Source organism: Triticum aestivum, chromosome 7B (assembly GCF_018294505.1).
Source record: "Triticum aestivum cultivar Chinese Spring chromosome 7B, IWGSC CS RefSeq v2.1, whole genome shotgun sequence".
In the NCBI taxonomy this organism is placed as follows: Eukaryota; Viridiplantae; Streptophyta; class Magnoliopsida; order Poales; family Poaceae; genus Triticum; species Triticum aestivum.
The window spans coordinates 416,802,660-416,824,768 of record NC_057813.1 but is presented as its reverse complement, the minus strand read 5'-3'; the positions used below and the strand labels follow the sequence as shown (position 1 = coordinate 416,824,768).

General features: G+C 44.5%; 1 protein-coding gene across 1 annotated transcript; it reads right to left on the bottom strand.

Annotated features, from left to right (window-relative positions):
- Positions 1-6,706: 6,706 nt before the first annotated feature.
- LOC123162257 (uncharacterized) lies at positions 6,707-10,903 on the bottom strand. The gene is made up of 8 exons (XM_044580033.1): positions 10,726-10,903; positions 9,714-9,800; positions 8,789-8,890; positions 8,285-8,377; positions 8,020-8,118; positions 7,788-7,886; positions 7,093-7,172; positions 6,707-7,006 (listed from the first exon to the last, which is right to left on the bottom strand). Exons 1-8 carry the CDS (start codon positions 10,772-10,774, stop codon positions 6,980-6,982), a joined length of 636 nt encoding a protein of 211 aa, XP_044435968.1. The 5' UTR covers positions 10,775-10,903; the 3' UTR covers positions 6,707-6,979.
- Positions 10,904-22,109: the final 11,206 nt, after the last annotated feature.

The following is a 22,109-nucleotide window of genomic DNA, read 5'->3' as shown; positions in this document are numbered from 1 at the left end:
CCTTCACAAGGACCGGCCGCAGTCAAATTCGATTCAACTAAAGTTGGAGAAACAGACACCCGCCAGCTACCTTTATGCAAAACTAGTTGCTTGTCTGTCGGTGGAACAGGTCTCATGAACGCGGTCATGTAAGGTTGGTCCAGGCCGCTTTATCCAACAATATCGCCGAATCAACATAAGATATTGGTGGTAAGCAGTATGACGATCATAGCCCACAACTCTTTGTGTTCTACTCGTGCATATCATCTACGCATAGACCTGGCTCGGATGCCACTGTTGGGAAACATAGCATGCAATTTCAAAAAAATTCCTACGCACATGCAAGATCTATCTAGGAGATGCATAGCAACGAGAGGGGGAGAGTGTGTCCACGTACCCTCGTAGACCGAAAGTGGAAGCGTTAACTTAACGCGGTTGATGTAGTCGAACGTCTTCTCGAATCAACCGATCAAGTACTGAACATACGGCACCTCCGAGTTCTGCACACGTTCAGATCGATGACGTCCCTTGAACTCTTGATCCAGCAGAGTGTCGATGGAGTCAATGAATTCCGCCAGCACGACAACGTGATGACGGTGTTGGTGAAGTGATCCGCGCAGCGCTTCGCCTAAGCACTACAACGATATGACCGTAGGAGTAAACGGTGGAGGGGGGCACCGCACACGGCTAAACAATTGATGTCCTTTGGGGTGCCCCCCACCCCCGTATATAAAGGATGAGGGGAGGAGGCCGGCCACAAAGGGGCGCGCCATGGAGGGGGGGGTCCTACTAGGACTCCACTCCTAGTAGGATTCAGCCCCCCTCTACTTTTCCTTTTTATGAAGAGGTGGAAAGGGGAAAGAGGTGGAGAGGGAGAAGGAAAGGGGGGGCCCGGGCCCCCACCCCTTGTCCAATTCGGATTGGCTTGGGGGGGTGCCACCTCCTTTGGCCTGCCCTCTCCTCTCCACTATGGTCCATGAGGCCCATTAAACTTTCCCGGGGGGTTCCAGTAACCTCCTGGTACTCCAAAAAATCCCCGAGCCTCTTGGGAACCATTTCGGTGTCCGTATATAACCTTCGAATATATCAATCTTTACCTCTCGACCATTTCGAGACTCCTTGTCATGTCTGTGATCTCATTCGGGAGTCCGGATAACCTTCGGTCACCAAAACACATAACTCATATAATACCAATCGTCATCGAACGTTAAGCGTGCGGACCCTACGGGTTCGAGAACTATGTAGACATGATCGAGACACCTCTCCAATCAATAACTAATAGCGGAACCTGGATGTTCATATTGGTTCCCACATATTCTATGAAGATCTTTATTGGTCAAACCGCAATGTCAACATACGTTATTCCGTTTGTCATCGGTATGTTAATTGCCCGAGATTCGATCGTCGGTATCTTCATACCTAGTTCAATCTTGTTACATGCAAGTCTCTTTACTCGTTCTATAGTGCATCATCCCGCAACTAACTCATTAGTCATATTGCTTGCAAGGCTTCATATGATGTGCATTACCGAGAGGGCCCAGAGATACCTCTCCGATATTCGGAGTGACAAATCCTAATCTCGATCTATGTCAACCCAACAAACACCTTCGGAGATACCTGTAGAGCATCTTTATAATCACCCAGTTACGTTGTGATGTTTGATAGCACACAAGGCATTCCTCCGATGTCCGGGAGTTGCATAATCTCATAGTCGGAGGAATATGTATTTGTCATGAAGAAAGCAGTAGCAATAAAACTGAACAATCATTATGCTAAGCTAACGGATGGGTCTTGTCCATCACATCATTCTCCTAATGATGTGATCCCGTTCATCAAAGGATAACACATGTCTATGGCTAGGAAACTTAACCATCTTTGGTTAACGGGCTAGTCTAGTAGTACTAGGGACACAGTGTTTTGTCTATGTATTCACACATGTATCAAGTTTCTAGTTAATACAATTCTAGCATGAATAATAGACATTTATCTCTAGGGCGTATTTCCTTTAGCATAGTTTCGGTCCTCGGCGGAGACCATGCTTGCGCCCTACTGTGAAATCGAGTGCCTGGGCATGAGACCCGCTCCGAAGAGGACATGTCGGTGTTTTGACTTTCTGTCTGGATGGGCAATCCCGACATCATCTCCCGCATCACCGACCTGCTTCTCCCAGTGCCAGAAGCCATCGACGAGGACGCCGATCCAGATCATGCTAAGCGCTTCGCCTGGCACATGTTGGCTACCCCGTCAACATCTTTGTCACCCATTCCGCTGATTTCAGGTTGCCCTCTCCCGCCCGCCACCGCCGTTGGCTTGCTCCGACGGAGCTGCGCTTGAGGCCGGCTCCCCCATGCCGGACGCCTGGCCCCGGCGCCCAACTTCCCGCATAACTCCGGGAATGGTGCGGCTGGCTCACGTCGTGCGCGCTCCCTACATGGCTGTTCCGGCCGCCAGCATCACCGCGACGGGCCGACGCCTTGCCGGGATTGGCATGGTATCCTCGGGTCCCACCCATTAGTCGCGCCGCCTGTGCTCGGTCACATTGCCGCTGACGTTGCGGATGATTGGCCCGTGGGCTTTGGACGATAACCATGAATCACCTGCCTGGGCCCTGACCCAATCTGTGGGCAAGCTAGAGACTCAGGCGCGTGCTGGCTCGTCGGCAGGCAAGCCCCCGTCCCTACGCACGCTGCTTTGCCCTTGTTTTGGCTTCATAGGTTGCATACGACCTTGGATTAAGACGTTTTTCAAAACCGACCATTTCGACGAGACGAACAACTTTAATGTTGAACACTTTTCCATCAAAGGCCATCTTAATTATGTTTCAGGCCATCTCTTAGTTTGGTGTCAACAAGGGCACCTCTGAAATTGTCATAACTTTTGCATCCGAGCTCCGTTCTGGACCATCTTCATAATCTTCTTGAAGAGAGCCATCCGAAGGTGACTTTCAATCATAAGTTTGAATTAATCTTGACATAGCTTAACCTACCTTTATGATTGTGCCATTTTGAGCGTCAACAGTTTGCATCAGGGACTACAAGTTGTATAGCACGAGGATTACTTGCTAACACATGCAGGAGTACATGTTTGCATCATGGGATACATATTGGACCGCACACTACTCAAGAGGATTACAGGTATGTTATATTGGGGGGTACAAGTATGTTTTTTTCGCGAGAAAGGGAGTACAAGTATATTATTTTGTGAATTAGAGGTTTATTATAGTTGGGAGTACAAGTTTCGTCCAGTAAAAGTTTGTAGAAAAGTATCGGATCTAGTTTTGAAAGCGTAGAATGCAATGGCGAATAATACACAATTTGAGTGCTCGATTTAAGAGGTACTCTCTCTGTAGATAAATATAAGAGCATATAGATCATTAAGTGATGAAGGGGTGATGACGGCGGCGTACCTTCGGCTCGCTTCAGTGCTTGTAGTCATCGCTAGGTGGTCTACAGATCTAGATGTAATTTTTATTTCTGGTGTTCGTTGTATTGCCATGATTGAAGATGAATAGATTGAAAGTTTTTCTATAAAAACTAGTGATCTAAATGCTTTTATATTTTATTTATGAAAGGGCTATTTCATTTTAAAAATCAGATAAAAACACGTCCATGCAACCCTCCTATCCCCTGAAAAACCGACCAAAATTAACTCTATGGTGGGGACATACAACGTACATGTGTTGCATCATTTATGGCCAGCGGAAGAGTTTGTGGGTAACTTTTGCAAGTGATACAACAAGCTAGTGATTTCTTCTATTTCCTTGGCACTGAGCAAGCGGAGAATTCTTAGACTTAAAACCGATATTTTTCCTTTGCTTTTCCCCTTTTCTATTTGGTTTTATCTTTTTTGGATTTGTCAGTATTATATTTTATGTACGTTTTTCTTCATTTTTATTTTATGTTTGTTTTATTTCATGTAATTCTATGTTTTCTTCCTTTTTGTATTTGTTTGTGGGCTCGTTTCATGCGGAAAATGCATGAATTTTATTTTTTCTCCAAAGGGTATGCATATTTTTTTTCTACGACATGAACAATTCTTTAAGTATATGACCATTTTCCAAAAAAGTGTATGGACATTCTTTCCAGCACCTGATTTTTTTTAAAGTGTAGTGTTTTCGCATAAGGTGTATGGGCATTTTTTTAGCACACATGCCATTATTTTTAAATGAACAATATTTTCCAAAATAGAAACTTTTGAACATATGACCATTTTTTAGCACTCGGGGTATTATTTTTTAAATATACAGCATACTTTCTTTCGGAATAAAATGACACTTTATTTAATATATTTTTCGAAAAATAGAAATCACTCTATTAGGGTAGGCTCATTCAAAGCAATCGGTGCATCGAAGGCCGGTTGAAAACAATGAAAAATATTGAAATCACTAATTAAGGTGTAATCCTTTTGAAAGTCACTCCCAATAACAAGTGGTGCAACACATGTGCAACACTTTTAGCAATAAGGGAGAGTTTTGGTGAATTACTTTCCACGTGCAAGGAAAGATGGGTGGTTTTATTTGTGCTTTTTTCTTAGATTCTATTTTTTAAATGATTAATCTCTCAAAGTGTGCTTCCAAATCAAGAACCATTTTCAACGTTGTGATTCTCGCATCGTCATCTTCAAAACTAGATGTCATGTTGGTTGGTTTTGACAAAACAAATTGGACGAAATATAAGCAACTAAACTGTATTAAACCATGCTTCAAAAAAGTACTTTTTTTCTAAACCATGGTTTTTCTTCTATTCTTTATTTTTTCATAAATTTAAAAATTATAACAGTAATTTCTAAACAATGTTCGTGTTTTCTAAACTTTTGTTTGGAAAAGATGTTCTCGGTTCCAAATTTTGTCCACAATTCAAAAAATATTAGCATTTTCCAAATGAAATTCATAATTTGTTATTCCTATTTTTCCAACAATAATAACTTGTTTTTTTCACTCTTTCAGAAATCGTTCACATTTAAAATTTGTTCATTTTTTCGAATTTTCTTCAAATTTTTAGTAAATGTTGGGATATCAAAAATTGTTCGGAATTTCAGAAAATTAATTGCATTTTATAAAAATGTTTGGAATTCCAAAACTTTTGTGTTTCTGAGAAATGTTTGAAATTGCAAAAGTTGTGTACATTTTTCTAAATGTTGGGATGTCAAAAATTATTTGGGGTTTCAAAAAAAATCATCACTTCAAAATTCTTCACAATTTCCAAGAAATGTTCACAAAAACTCAAAAAATGATTCATATCTACCGCTGTTGTCTGTTCTTATAGATTTGTGCCACACATTAATCACCAGTAGCCATCATCTCAAGTGGCTCTGTTTTTTGGGATTCTTTTTTTTTGGGTAACATCTTTTTTGGGATTCTTGGTGTCGCATTGTTGCACGTAACTCGCTTTGCGTCTGTGCCAATGGGCCAGTCCATTTCCGGCCCCTTCTACGGCGCGGTGCAATAGGAGAGGAATTTCCTATTTGATGCACAGTGCGCCAAGCTGTAGAGAGGTTTGGCACAGTGAGCGACGCGATATGGGCCGGCCCGTTAATGGTTGCTGCGATCCCGGTTTATGGAACCTTCTAGTGGTTCCAGCCGGTGTTTTCCAATTTTGGGAACCTGAACCCTTTTTTTTTCTTGTTCTGGTTTTTTAGTGTTTCTTCTTTCCCTTTTTCCTGTTTTTTTTAATTTTCTCTCCTTTTTCCCTTTTCTATTTATTTTTCTTACGTTTCTATTTCGTTTTCTTTCTTTCCTTCCGTTTTGTTTTTCTTCTGGACAGGCACGCCGACGATGTTCATCGACAAACACCCTTTGTCGCCTAACTCACGTCGTTGCGTTGTAAATTTTGTCCCATTCGGTACTACAGCCAATAAAAGCCTATAACTTCCAGCATGTGCGTAAAAGTTTTCAAATTTATTTCTTAAAAGAAATATTTCAACAGTTATATATAAATATAAGATGTTCACGCATTTTATTTTATTTTATTTTATGTGACTTGGAAAATATTATATTATTCTGGAAAATGTTCGCATATTTTAACAAAATGTTATGATTATGTAATGAGAAAAACGTGTTTTCATATTTTAAAGAAATGTTTGACTTTATGGTAAAAGATAATGTATCTTAAAATAAATTTTAAATTACAAAGAAAGTTTATTGTTTTTGCGAAAAAATGTGTAACAAATTAATGTTTATGCATTTCAGTTCATGTAATTTTAAGAAAGGTCTGGCTTTTACCAAAATCATGTTTAGAAAAACTTTATCTTTTTTTCAAAACGTTTCCATGTATTAAGAAGAAATGTTCATTTAAATAAATTATCATTTTCAAATTTTCAAGTGTTGTTGCACTTAAGAAACAGAAACCACAAAAGATAAAAATTTTGGAAAACGTGAAAGGAAAAAAGGGAAACATAAGTGAAAAGGAATGAAAAAAAAGATAGAAAATGAGAAGTAAATATAAAAAGAAACAACAGACAAAAAATAGCCACAAGGGGAAACCAAATGAGTTGTATAAAAAGAACACAATCGTCAATAAAACTGCTTAAAACCCGCTATGTATATTTCTATTTTTACTGCTTTCTAAAATTTCCAAATATGCAATGAATTTATGAATATACGATAATTTTTTTCTAAATACACAATGAACATTTTCTATATTTTTTAAATACACTCTGAATATTTTTTAAATAAACGATGAACTTATTTTAAAATTCCCAGTGCGAATTTTTTGAAACACACAATAAATATTTCACAATTAATACCATTTAGTACATGATGTATGTCTTTGTAATACATGGTGAATATTTTGCAACTTCACGTTGAACATTTATGAAGTAACCACGAATGTATAAATTACAGACAAATGACGCTCACTATGCACATGCTTGTGAGCAGTTGATACATATGAGTATATTATTCATGCGTGACACATATATGCGTTTATTTGTACTTCATGTAGGGCCAACAAAAGGCACCTGCACGCGTCTTTCTTCATTGAACTTGAGTCACTCTTCATGGCTACCCAGAGGACATTAGCGCATTGACCTAGAAAATTTGATTTCAGATTGACGATTAGTCATCATGGACACATGGTTATGCATGAGACGTGCCCCGGGGGGGTAAAGACTTACAATTGGAGGTTGTATCTCGGCAACATGATTTTCACGGGCCATACGGATAGCTATGTTTGCTGTTCCAACGACTGGTGCATCTACAATTAAAATTAGGTAAGAGAGGCATATACTGCATCGGATTTAATAAAATATGTACTGCAATACTCATATAGTTATATAGTGAGTAGATAATGCTATAAAATGTTGCATAGAAAATGTTTTTCAATTGTATTTAATTTGGATAGAGTGGATTTGGTTACAGATATATGTGGATATAGATCAACATAGGCACCACAAAATTAAAAAATGTCTTATAAGCTGCAAATAAGTTATCTGCAAAGAGGTTCCATATAAAGTACCGTATGTTAATTCAGGAGAGCAAATGGTCATTGTTTGCCAGGATAACAAAACATAACCATTCAACTATGCTACATGCTAGGTGGGTAGTGAGCATGTGCTCACTATGGTGCGTAGGTCCTAGAAACATAACTTTCCCTATGTGTGTCTTCATTTCTTCATTTACTACTGTTATTCGATGAATTGGTCCCTTGAAGGTGCCAAGAACTTTAGAAGCAACAATGTAGGAGTTCAAGAGTGTTCTACTTTTTTTTCTTGATAACCTTCATGGTTTATAATAGACTTGCTTGTTTTATTCATGCACATAACTAAAATTGCAAATCTCATGTGATCCCTTTCTTAAAGAAAAATGTTACCGGTTGTTGTGTTGTTCTCAGGAGTTGAGACTACATTGGCACCATGACCTTGTGGGGTTTGAGGACGGATAATAACACCCAATGATGGAACATTGAGCCCTTCACGAAAAAAGTGCATCTCAATACATAAGTATAATTAAAATATGGATTAAATCTTACACAAGTTTTGGAAGAGAAAATGTGTCTATCCTAGAACGAAACATAATCATTTGAACTTTTTATGTTTACATACCCATGCTTGTATTGTTTTCATAGTTTGAAACCATCCTGGTAGAATTATCCTGTGTGTTGATAGGATTTCCCACTCCGCCCCTTGATAGATAATTCACCCCTATGTAAAAAATGAGTTCTAAAATATATTAACAATTCATTCTTAGTTTACATGGAAGACATGTGAGAAAGTAAATTAATAAGTTACACTATTATAATGTGGGCTTATTTTGGGAAATTTACACGGGCCTATATGGAATCATACTCAAATAAACATGGCCCCATACCTATATTGTTTTCATTGTTTGAGACAATCCTGGTAGACTTCTCCTGCTGGCTGATAGGATTGCCCACTCCACCCCTTGATAGGTAGTTCATCCCTACATGTAATAATGAGTTCCAAAATATATTAATAAACTTTGATCATTTTACCTGGAAGATATATGAGAAAGTAAAATAAGTATACTAGTAGCATGTGGGCTTATTTTGGGCAATTTACTCATGTCTATACGAAATAATACTCAAGCAAACTTGCTCAATAGAAATTCCAAAATTGCATATTGTCATGATATAAAGAGGATATTTGCAAATAGATCCTTGAGTTTAGTTTAATAAACTGCCAAGAGATAAATGTTCTATCTAAACCAAGTTCCATGTTTTTTTTGCCCTCAAAGGCCACATAATTTATCGATTGTGAGACTAAATGTGCCTTTTACATAACTTCTAGAATAGCAAATAAGTCTACGCAAGAACATCAGAACATGCATTCTAACTTTCTTACATCCACTTACCAGTTTTGTCATTTTGATGTGTTGAAGCTATAATGGTAGGATGAACTCGGGATTGGGGGTTACCGAGATGGCCAACTCCACCCAACATGGGAGCATTCACCCCTTCATGGAGATAAATGAATTTCAATTTTCAAATAAAACCAGATAAACTAAAACACATGTGACGAAGTAAACTATAGTAACTTACGAAAAACTTATGAGCTTATTTTGAAAAAAATTACATGTGTATGTGAAATAATAGTAAAAACAAAATAAAAAATAAGCATGTTACCAGTCTAGAGGCTGCATGCGCCTATCTTTCAGTTTAATTCTCAAAATAGAAGTAGAAACTTAAAATTTTTTAATTTTGTATTAAGTTCCATTTGATTTTAGACTAATTAGCCGCATATAAGCTGTAAAATGTTTTAAAAGCTAAGTCTTTTACCAGAACAAGAAAATATAACAATTCAACCTTGTTTTATATATCTATGAGGTAGGTTGTTTCCATGGGTTGAGACTATATCCATATGATGACATGGTGTATTGAGATGATACCAAACTCCACCCCTCGATGGAGCATTCACCCCTTCATAGATAAATAAAATATGTTCCATAAATTTTAAATAAATAAAATTCAGCAAAACTGTAAGCCATCTGAGGAAACTAAACTGTAAACACAAACCAATTAAGTCACTATACATGCGTGTGTGAAAATACAGTCTATAGACTCGCTTAAAAAGAATTGGATCTAACTAATCAGGATCATGAGTTTTTGGATGCAATCCTTGGATTTAGTTCAAATATGAACCACAAATTGACAAGTACGTTATATGTATTGTGTACATGTTAATGTTTGCCTCCAAATTTACAACATGGACATAAGTTTCATATAAGAGCCAACGAGTCAAAAAAAAACTGAATTTGGTCCCCTTCATCTTCTTACAACCTGCTGAATTGTTCTCAGGAGTTGGGCCTTTCTTGGTAGTATGTTCCTGCATGATTGGAGGCTGTCGCCTAGCAGAACCTACTGTTGCTGTAGAGAACAAAAAAGGCAACAAATAGAGTTAACATAGATAAAAACTGAAATCATGTGTGAAATTACATTATAATAACTTGTGCAAACTGTTTTTGCATCCTTATATAGAGAAAAATGCAAGTGTCCATGAAGATCATTGCGCAGATGTACACGGTTCACAAAAACAAGTCAACTACGTCAGATTTGGTGTGTTTTTTATAGCTAGTTGCAACGGTCCGCGAAATGTAATTGTTCTTCACATGAATAAAAAAATCACCATGTCAAATTTGGGTAGCAGAGACTTCGATGCACAAAGAACCTTGGATTCTCGCAACAACAACAAAAAAACCTTGGATTTTGCTCAAAACAGGCTAAATGTACATATGATATATATATATATATATATATATATATATATATATATATATATATATATATATATATATATATATATATATATATATATGCCAAAAGAAAATAGCTGCAAATAGATTGAATGACACAGAAATAGAAATTTCGAAATATACAAAAATAATACAGTAGATGTGTAAAAGATGGAATAATAGAGAAAAGTCGACCAATACATGAACATAAAACAGTAGTTGTGGCCCTGTCCTTACAGAAGAAGGATCGCGAGGCGCCGCGGGGAAGGCCAAGTCTCAGATCTGAGCGAGCGGAGCTACTAGTATCGATCTGAGGCCATGAGAGACACCCAGTTCTCAAGGGTAGAGTTTAATAATCACTCGAAGAAACTTGACAAGGATGTGGATTAACATGTGTAATCCCCATTCGAAACAAAGTTCGCACGCCCGCATATATGCGCACGTGCAGACGTACGCACGGATTGATCACCTCAAGGAAAATGTGATAGGCTGGAAATCTTGGAACATCGGACGGATAACAAGAGATCACGCAGAAGAAGAACCAGGGCGAGAAAACTTACGTATAGGCAGGAGGCGCTGATTGTTGCTGCGCCTTGGTTCTTTGGGCATCCTGCTAGCACCCCTCTTACTCGTAGTAGTTAAGTTTGCCCTAGCTAGCTGATTGCTCTTGGATCTTGGCAAGTGACTTGATAATGAGAAAGATGAGTCTACGTATCCTCATTTATAGAGGATGCGCGCGTACACAATCAGGCATACAGTACAATTTGATAAGGTCAAAGCTGTTCCAATTAACAAAATTTATCGACCTGGGGAGGTGCAACCGTGCACATGCATGGATCGCCTGCACGGCGTGGCAGCAGTCAAAGTTAATCTAGCAGCACCACGTACGTGCACTCGTGCGGATGCGTCATGCATGGATCATCTCTTTTTTTTTTTGCGGGGCATCTCATTTGTTTACTTAGAGAGCGAATATTCGATGGTTCCTCTGCAACCAAGCTAAAAAGTCGCGATAGTTCCTACGTAGCTTGCTCTGGCCAGCAAGAATGCAGTACGTACGTGTACGTGTCCGCATGCATTACATTACATGCCATTAACTGCTTGCGAGGTACGCGATCATCTCCTGTGTAAGCTTTGTCAACTTTTCCATCTGCCCCGCCGGCCGGCCAGTTTGACACTCGAACACACAAACCACGTCTGATCACATTCTGCCTTGTTTTGGCTCTACTAGATATGTCAACTCTCTCTCTCTCTCTCTCTGGGGTATTAATGGAGGTCTGACGCGCACGCATGCTCACACTCGTCTGTGAGCAGGACACGCATGTCTGTCTAAATCACCTAGTCATGATGGATCCAAAATTCTCCTCTTGCCATGGTTAGGAGAATCTTGCGTCAAACACGGAGATGATGGAAGACAAAGTCTTCGATACGATCGATAGTGATTATAGTACATAAACACTCCACTTGCAGATATTATGGAGCTTAATCAGTAACATGCATGGGCTTTCACCGCCGGGCGACACTAATCAGCTGTCATGTCTTCCACGTTGAGCTCTCGTGGAATTACTCGGTGTAAGACAATAAGTTTTGGGAAACCAGCACAACCCTCTAGGATGGCTTATCTCATTATATATAATGGTTGTGTTACAATATGTACCATATACGTACATAGGTACAGAAGCTATACATAGTCTAACACCCTCCCTCAATCTTAGCCACTTTCTAAAAAACTGAGAAGGGTAAGATTGCGCCTACAAGCCTCAAACTGTGGCAGCGGTAAAGGCTTAGTGAAGATGTCTGCAAGTTGATCCTTAGATGAGATAAACTTGATCTGGAGTTGCTTCTGTGATACACGTTCCCGTACAAAGTGATAGTCAACTTCAATGTGTTTCATTCGGGCATGAAATACTGGATTTGCAGAAAGGTATGTAGCACCGATGTTATCACACCAAAGAATAAGAGGCTGTGGTTGAGACAAACCCAACTCCTGAAGCAAAGACTGCACCCAAATAATCTCTGCAGTAGCATTAGCCACAGCCTTGTACTCAGCTTCAGCACTGCTACGTGACACAGTAGCCTGTTTCCGAGCACTCCAGGCGATCAAATTAGAGCCAAAGAATACTGCATAACCCCCCGTGGATCGCCTGTCATCTGGGCTACCAGCCCAATCTGCATCAGAGAAGGCCGAAAGGACCCGAGAGGAAGTCGGCCGAATATGCATACCAAATGTCAGGGTGAACTGAACATAACGAAGAATGTGTTTAACAGCAGCCCAATGAGTATCTCTGGGAGCCTGAAGATACTGACAAACCCTGTTAACAGCATAAGAGATATCTGGTCTCGTGATCGTCAAGTACTGAAGTCCACCAACAATGCTCCTGTACTCTGTGGCATCCGCAGGAGACAAAAGCTCACCATCAACAGCTGTTATCTTGTCGGTAGACGACATGGGTGTGGTGGTCGGTTTGCACTTCAGCATGCCAGCTCTTTGTAACAACTCCAAGGAGTACTTCTTCTGCGTAAGGACAAGACCAGTAGCACGAGAAGTGACCTCAACTCCAAGAAAGTAGTGAAGCTTCCCAAGATCTTTGACCGCAAAATCAGCACCAAGAGAGCAGACAAGAGCATCAGCAGCATACTGAGAAGAGCTGACAAGGATAATATCATCGACATATACCAAAAGATACATAGTGACTTCTGGCTTCTGTAGAAGAAATAATGAAGTGTCAGCAGTAGACGGCACAAAACCCATGAGCACGAAGGGCAGAGGCAAGGCGGGCATGCCAGGCACGAGGAGCTTGCTTCAAACCATATAGTGCTTTGGAAAGACGACAGATATAGTCAGGACGATCAGGATTAGAGAAACCAGGCGGCTGTTTTATATAAACCTCTTCCTCCAAAAATCCATGTAGAAAAGCATTCTGCACATCAAGTTGACGAAGTGACCAACCACGAGAAACAGCAATGGAGAGAAGAAGCCGAATAGTGGTAGGCTTGACGACAGGACTGAAGGTGTCCTCATAGTCAAGACAATGACGCTGCCGAAAACCGCGAGCAACAAGTCGCGCTTTGTAACGCTCAATAGATCCATCCGAATGCTTCTTCACTTTGAATACCCATATTGAGTCAATAACATTTACCCGTGGTGGTGGAGGAACGAGAGTCCATGTCTTGTTACGAAGAAGAGCATGAAACTCCTGCTCCATAGCCTCTCGCCAATGTGGAATGCGCAGGGCAGCCTGATATGAGCGAGGCTCAGAAGATGGATCCGCAACAGCAGCAGCCAAACAAGCAGCCAACCAAGCAACCGTACCATCCTTACATTCCTTAGGTTTGAAAATGCCACTGCGACTGCGTGTATGTGGTCGGGACACAGGAACCATCGAGGTCGACGGAGCAGCCTGCAACGGGCTGGAGGACGGCGACGTTGACGAGTCAGTCGGTGACGAGGAGTCAGTCACGGTAGCCTCGGACTCGGTTGGCGAAGAAGGCCGACCCACCGGCGAAACCGGCAGAGCAGACGAAGCAGCTGGCGACTCCGGCATCACAGACCGGGCCGATGGCGAGCTCGGCATAGTGGGCCGTGGCGCGGCCGGTGTCGCGGGCCGATCCGCTGATGAAGGCGACGTGAGGACCCGAGCCGCGGGCGAAGACGGCGTGACGGGCCGAGCCGCAGGCGAGGACGGCGTGACGGGCCGAGCCACGGGCGACTCGGCGGCCGCTGGCGAAACGGACCGAGCAATGGAGATGCTCGGCGCGACGGGCTCGTCGGGTGACCATGCATGGGCACGCGAATCGATGCCATGCAACATAGGGCGATCGACGTGCCCACTAGAAGACGACGATGATGATGGTGAATCCTCCAACAGCTCCAAACGAGCTCCACGTCCGGTTCCTGCACCATGGTTAGGTAACAGCAAAGGAGAGTATGCAACATCATCAAATTGGTCAGAAGCAACAGAGCATGAATGCAGGGATGGTGGTTCGACAGTGGACACAGGAAGGTTGGCAAAGGGAAAAACATGCTCATCAAACACGACGTCCCGAGATATATAGACACGATTAGTGGGAACATGAAGACATTTGTAACCTTTATGAAGAGAGCTATAGCCAAGAAAAACACACTTCTTAGAATGAAACTCAAGCTTGCGCTTGTTATATGGACGAAGATGCGGCCAGCAAGCACACCCAAATACCTTGAGAAAGGTATAATCAGGTTGTTCATTAAGGAGAACCTCAATGGGAGTCTTCATGTTTAAAACACGAGTAGGAGTACGGTTGATGAGAAAGCATGCAGTGGTGAAAGCATCACTCCAAAACCGAAACGGAACAGATGCATGGGCCAAAAGAGTAAGACCAGCTTCAACAATATGACGATGCTTACGTTCGACTGAACCATTCTGCTGATGTGTATGTGGACATGCTAAACGATGAGCTATCCCAAGCGACTGAAAGAAAGAGTTGAGGTTGCGATACTCGCCCCCCCAGTCTGACTGGACATGAACAATTTTGTGCTTGAGAAGACGTTCAACATGTTTTTGAAACTGAACAAAAATATCAAACACATCAGATTTGCGTTTAATAAGGTAAAGCCAGGTAAAGCGACTATAAGCATCAACGAAACTGATATAGTAATTATGACCACTGACAGAAGTCTGAGCAGGACCCCATACATCTGAAAACACAAATTCTAAAGGATGTTTCACCTCACGACTGGACTCCAAAAAGGAAGTTGATGACTCTTCCCCTGCTGACAAGCATCACACACTGCTACATCTTTATTACTAGACAAACTAGGAAGCTCATGACGACGCAAAATATGACGGACAATAGGTGTGGCCGGGTGACCAAGACGAGCATGCCACTGTGACGGAGAGACCCGAACTCCACTGAAAACACGAGCGACACCAGGATGCTCCAGACGGTAGAGGCCCTGGCACAACCGCCCACTAAGAAGAATGTCCCTCGTGCCCCGATCCTTAATAAAAAGATCAAAAGGGTGAAATTCACAAAGCACATTATTATCACGTGTGAGTTTAGGAACTGAAAGAAGATTACGGGTCACAGATGGAACTCGAAGAACATTGCGAAGCTGAAGACTCCTATTGGCATGTCTAGTGAGAAGAGATGCTTGACCAATATGAGAGATGTGCATACCTGCTCCATTGGCGGTGTGGATCTTGTCGGAGCCATGATAGGGTTCACGAGTGTGAAGCTTCCCCATCTCGCTGGTTAGATGATCTGTCGCCCCAGAGTCCATGTACCAGTGTGGATCGATGGAGTAGGACTGAGTGTGTCCCTGTTGCTTCTGCGGCGCGGGACGATCAGCCATGGCGACCTGATGGGCATTGTTGCGTGTATCTTTGCCGTCATTGGCAAGACCAAGGAAGCTTCGCTGGAAGCGCTTATGACACTTGGAGGCCCAGTGCCCATCGCGGCCACAAAGCTGACACACACGTGGACCGCCAGCCCCCGGTAAGGTCGCAGTAGGTGGGGGGGTCGAGGCGGGCGACGGTGGCAGCCCCAAGGGAGACCGGGGTGATGAAGAAGAGCGGCCACCCTTGGTAGCGGCGTTGGCCGAGAGGGAGCCAGTGCCCCTGGTGCGGCGAGTCTCGACCCGTTGCTCAGTGAGAAGGAGCTGAGAGAAAACCTCGTGTGCCAGCATGGGTGTCGAGTTGCCCCGCTCGTTGATGATCTCGACTAAGGCATCATACTCCTCATCAAGACCATTGACAATAAACGAGTTGAACTCGGAGTCGGTGAGGGGCTGTCCAATGGAGGCCAATGTGTCGGCGAGGCCCTTGACCTTGTTGTAGAACTCAGTGGCAGTGGAGTCAAGCTTCTGACACTCTCTAAGCTGACGACGGAGTGCAGAGACACGAGCCCGGGACTGCGCTGCAAAGGTGCGCTCAAGGATGGTCCAGGCCTCATGAGACGTCTTCGCGAAGACAACAAGGCCGGCAACTGCCGGCGAGAGCGACCCCTGGATGGAGGAGAGGTTCGCCTGGTCCTGCCCCGTCCAGACGCGATGGGCCGGATTGTAGACCGGACCGTGCATGCTGTCTACCAATGCGGGTGGGCAGGGAAGCGATCCGTCGACGTAGCCTAGCAGGTAGTGACTCCCCAAGAGCGGGAGAACCTGCGCACGCCAGAAGATGTAGTTGTCGGCGGAGAGCTTGATGGTGATGAGATGACCGAAGTGAAACGGCGGCGGCGAAGACGATCCCATCGAGGAGGCTGCCTGGGGTGCAAACACCATGGAGGCAGCCGGAGGCACCGAAGCCGATGCGGGAGGAGGCGGGACCGCAGCCAGGGCGGGCGCCGCAAAGCTCGCGGCCGGTGCGGACGCCGCAAGGCCCGCGGCCGGGGCGGACGCCGCCAACCCCGCCAGCGGGGCAGTGTGATCCGCTTGCGGCAGGAGCGGCGGGACGACGCCTGCGGAGCCCGCAGCGGACGGCGGCGCCGCGGTGTGGACCACGAGGTCACGCCCAAGCGAGGGCGCCGGCGGCGTGGAGAAGACAGAGCCGATGCTCCTTGTCCCGATCGGAGCCGGAACAGAGACGGCATCGAGCGGGAGGTTGAGCAGGGCCGCAAGAGAGGCCGGGAGGAAGCCCGCAGCAGTGGAACCGGTGGTGGCGGCGCTCGACATGGCGGCGGCGCGATCGGTGGCGCGGCGGTGGCGTTGAAGGCGGCGGCGGCTGCGGCGGCGGTGCGGGTATTAGGGTTTAGAAGCGGAAGCGATCGTAACCTAGCGTGATACCATGTAAGACAATAAGTTTTGGGGAACCAGCACAACCCTCTAGGGTGGCTTATCTCATTATATATAATGGTTGTGTTACAATATGTACCATATACGTACATAGGTACAGAAGCTATACATAGTCTAACACTTGGCTCTAGTTTTTCTTTTTATCCAGCCGACGGCGCAATGCACACTAATCAGCTGACAAGTGCACACTACCGACGGCGCAATGCACGCAACCAGAAATGACAACCACACCAACATGAGCCAACGGGGAGACCCGTTCGGCCTTACTGGTAGGGCTTCCACCACTGACAGAGAGAAAAAACCATGACTGCTACGGAAGAAGCAGACTTGGGACTCTATGGTACGCGTGAAGAAGCTTTCAATCCGCATAACTTGCGCCAACTGTAACGACAGACACGTCAACAACCAACAACAAAGACAACCTCATCGCCTCTGACGGTACGAGACCAGCCCCCTCAATGATGCCAAAAGCCTCGGGGCCGTCGCCCCGACATCCATCCGCTCCGCCGAACCCGACGCAGACCGCCGACAACACCTTCCGAGGTCGTGACCCGAACATGCCACCACTCATACTCGAGTTGCGATGCCACATGACCTAGATGTCCGCAACACAAGGCTGCACACGACAACCACCCGCACACGAACACGCCAGGACCCACGACCCAGACATAAAGTCAGACCGACCCATCTAGGGCCCGTCGGCCGAGCCAACACACATTTTTCACTTGCATTGTCCTCGAGATCGCCATCTAGGCGCACAATCAAAAACCACCCAAAGTCGTTGCCTTGATGTTCACCATCCTAGAAGACGAAGAGATTCGTGCAAGCTGCAAAATGTTGGTTCTCTAAGGTGATGCCTCCGAGGAAACGATGTAGCCACCGTCGTCGCCTGTATCAGCAACTTAGAGCTAGGGATTTCTCCCAGGGTGTGAAGACCCCCAGGTGGTGTAACGTTTCTCCACAACAATGCCTTAAAGAAGGGGAACGACACCATGGCGATGCCGTTGCCGATACCCATTGGAGGTTGAAACTGAACTTTCGTCAAGAGCTCAGCCACACTTCCGAATCCGCACAGATTCGAAGCACTTCACAGTACACATCCTACTTGGCCGATGTCCACCGACTCCGCCTAGTGGTGCAGCTGCCACCGCACCTCTTGATGATGTTATGTAGCTAGGGTAGGGTGATGGACCTGTCTAAGCTACCCTACCCAAGGACATCTCTAGAAGAAACTACCTGTCAGTCGACCTCGAGGTGATCCACTCGACGGACTCGAGGACACTCGACGATGAAGATAACCACTCGACCATGGAGCTAACCACTCGACGGCCAGGAGATCTAAAGTCACTCTGCACGCAACGGTTTGTCATTAAGTAGCTTTTATGGTCTTCATAGCACTTTATGTGGGTGTTACCAGTAACCCCCTGTCTTAATGTACTTTAAACCCTACATAACTGAGGGTCTGGCGAACTCTATATAAGCCACCCCCTCCTCAGTGTAAAGGGTTCGCACCCCTGTAATTCATACTCATATAATCCAGTCGACCGCCTCCAGGCTCCGAGACGTAGGGCTGCTACTTCCTCCGAAAAGGGCCTGAACTCGTAAATCTCTCGCGTATACAACTACTCCATAGCTAGGATCTTGCCTCTCCATACCTACCCCCCATTCTACTATCAGACTTAGAACCACGACACCTCTCATGACAAAGTTTGAATGCACACCCTACTAAGCCACAGATCTGAGTGTCAGACGCCAGATTGACCTCTACGACATCCTCGCTGGTAAAATCTGATGATAATGCCCCAGGGTCATTTCCCCGGCTTCCACCATGATGACGAGTGAGACAGGGAGCACCTCACTACGCGAACCCGATAGGCTCATGCGCACTGAACGGTATACCCCCACCCCACCGCGTGTGCTCCTCGAGATAGCACGCGTCACGCCCCTCTGCCATCGCATATGCACGTGACCTCGTTGTTACACGCCCACGTGGAACACCACCAGCACCACACCGCCTGACGATGTCATAATGCAGGGTGCCTCAACATGTCAGTTGTCAGCCCAGTGGGCTGGTCGGAGGACCCCTAGGCCAGTTCCACCCTGGCCCATCATGGCGGCCCTTGGTGCTCTATAAAGAATACTCTGGAAGACTTGTTGTTCAAGACAAGGAAGACGGAGCCGTGAAGGACTCCCCACCCGACATAGCCAACTAGGTTGTGTAACACTAGGGGGGGGCGATATGGTATATGTCGGGGTCGAGATAGTTGATAAATACATTACAATCCTTCAGTATTACTTGAACTTTGTACACCCCAATCGCAATATACACTAAGTAGGAGTAGGGTTTTACCTCCACCGAAAGGACCCGAACCTGGGTAAACTCGCCTCCTTATTTCCCCTCCTACCAAATCACTATGTCGGGATGCCCTACCGAGGGATCTATCGGAATCATCTCCAACACCGGTGGCCCATGTAGGCCCCGTGTGGTGAACGGAGAGGTACGCTAAGGTCTCAAGTTGACGCTGGCATATCTATGCACCAGTTTCAGATATTTGTCTCCGGTGCCGTCATGCTCGTTGCCGATTTGGCTAGCCACCTCGGCTAGATCAAAAACTTCACTCCAAGCCAGATCGTCAGATTCAGCAATCTAGAGTGTGTCACAGATTTTCGTGATGAGTTGGTCCTCCAAGGCTTGGTGTCATGCCAGGCCCAGGAGCAAGCAAGGGGTGGAAAATTTTGACCCACCACTTGTCACTACAAAAAAATACACTTCCGTGATGATACGTGTTTGTCACGGTAGGTCACATTTTTTGCCATGCATGTACATCAATGACGATTTTATGACAAAATCAAGATAGTCATACCTGTGCTGTCGTAGAAGTGTTCCATGACAGTACCAAAATTATTATCACGGAAGTGTCCACTTCCATGACGATAAATGCTGCGTCATGGAAGTTCTTTTGTCAAGGGTAAGTGACACGTGGCATCCACCGTAACGGGTCACTGTTAAGCTATCGGGTTCCGGTTTGGATCCGATAACCCGTTAACAGCCCGGACCAATGGGGGATTTTCCACGTGTAAAATCATCATTGGCTGGAGGAAACATGTGTCGGCTCCTCGGTGGGCCATATGTCGTCCATCCAATCGAGGAGACATGCCTATGATACGTCGACACATGGCAGGGCCCAACTGAGGCCCATCTAGGTTAAAAAGGCCGGCCAGTCAAAGGCCCATAGTATTTACTCAGGTACTAGTGGGCCGACCCAATAACGGCTTGTTTAAACATGGCCCATTTACGGCCCGAAGCCGGATCTGGCATGTTAATTGTTCGCCAAATATTTGGGCCCAATTACTGCCCAGTGACATTACGTCCTGTTTGAGGCCCGATGTAGACATGGGCCCATTTCAGCCCGGTGTGTCTTTCGACCTAGGAATGGCATGTGCTGCGCATTGGCCATATATGGTCTGGCGCGACATCCGACCCTCTAACAACCCGTGATAAAGGTGGCAAAAATTCAGCCCAACATGAATTTGGGCATGTTAAAGGCATGTCGTATAATTCGGCCCGTTGATGCCTCTACTAAGCTTTCGGCCTATTAAAGGCCTGTCGTATAATTCGGCCTGTTGATGCCTCTACTAAGCTTTCGTCCTATTAAAGGCCCATGATATCAGTGGGCCAACTAAGGCCCGAGATATGTTTCGGCCTAGTAATGGAACGTCATATGACTAGGCTAAAAAAGGCCCGGTATACATTTCAGCCTGGTGAAGGCCCGTTGACGACTAGTGAAAATTGAGGCCCAACATGTATTTCGGCCTGCTAAAGGCCCATGGTTTCTTCTGGGCCGTAATAGGCCAGCAGAATATTCAGCATGTTAATGGCGCAAAGCTACATGGGCCCAACTAAGCGTTGGGTCCACTAAAGGCCCAACTAAACTTTGGGCCGAATATAGGCCCATATAAGTTGTGGGCCTGGCGCAAAGTGTGATGGCCCTAATGGCCTTTCAGGCCCAAGAAAATTGCAGGTCGGTCCTATTGTGGCCCGCTAAAAAGCAGGCCAGTTAGAAGCGAATGTTTCAGCTCGGTCGACTACATCAGATTTTCTCCATTTTTTTCCAGACACGAATGGTGGCAGTAACTAGTAGGAATTAAGAACAAACCTACTCTATACAATAAATAAATTACGGCGTAGTAACTTAGAATAAACCTACACTATACAATAAAGTATTTATGGTATATTACATCCACTGGGCATCGAAGTTCACCACCAGTGATTATAAAGCGCAACGAAGAAGCAGATTACAAAAACTGGGCGCCATTGCAGCATAACAAAATAATATTGAACCAAGACCACTTCCAAGACAGTTCAAGAAAGGTTAGCCTTGCACGGGAACTGCTGCGCAAGCAGCTGAGCAAGGCTATACGACCGGCCTAGCATGTCGGTCATAGCTTCCAGGTGTAGTTGTTTAGCAATGAGGTTCTCATTGGTGTTCTCCGCAATCTTTCTTAGAGATAGGACTTCAAGTCGAAGTTGAGTTGCAGAATGCCTTTCTGCTAGAACTTGGGACTGAAGAAGTCGAACTGATTCAGACAGTGAATTCTGTGAGCTTGTCTGACTGCTAGTCTCAAGTAACTTGAACACTGCATCAAGACAAGACTTTGAGGTTGTCTCGCTATCTTCAAGATGTTTTGCCTTCTTTGCTGCAATATATGTTGGGTTTGTCTCACAACCTTCAGCAGACTTGTGCATGCTATCAGGCATATCACCCTGAAACAAGTAGAGAGATGACAGGTTTTGCACGTGTATAAACAAAGATGATAACTATGTTGTTAGTTCCATCCAATTTCAAATTAGAAAATAAAGAGTAAGTTCAAAATATCAGTAGCATAATTTGGCAATGTTCATAATACGGGGAGCTTCACCACACTACTAGATTACCATGTCAACATAACAAGCATAGATGAAGGGCAAAGACAACCATTATATCTATTTTGGTTAATGTGCATGGCATTTTGTTCATATCATCAGCCACATCAGTAAGATAAAACATAAGACGACAAGGTGCAAATGTGGGCTGCTTCACCACACACTGGATTATAGATCCACAAAAAAAATCATACATATAGGGAGTATTGAGTAATGTCCATGGTACAAATAAGGAATTTGGTTTTACAAGTAAA

Bases quoted from the DNA above. Each gene is read 5' to 3' on its own strand.
- LOC123162257 (XM_044580033.1), bottom strand. From the start codon at position 10,774: ATGCCCAAAGAACCAAGGCGCAGCAACAATCAGCGCCTCCTGCCTATA. The intron at 7,173-7,787 runs GTAACATTTTTC...TTTTAATTGTAG, and splicing joins TGAGAACAACACAACAACCG to ATGCACCAGTCGTTGGAACA. The intron at 7,007-7,092 runs GTAAGTCTTTAC...CAAATTTTCTAG, and splicing joins CCGAGATACAACCTCCAATT to GTCAATGCGCTAATGTCCTC.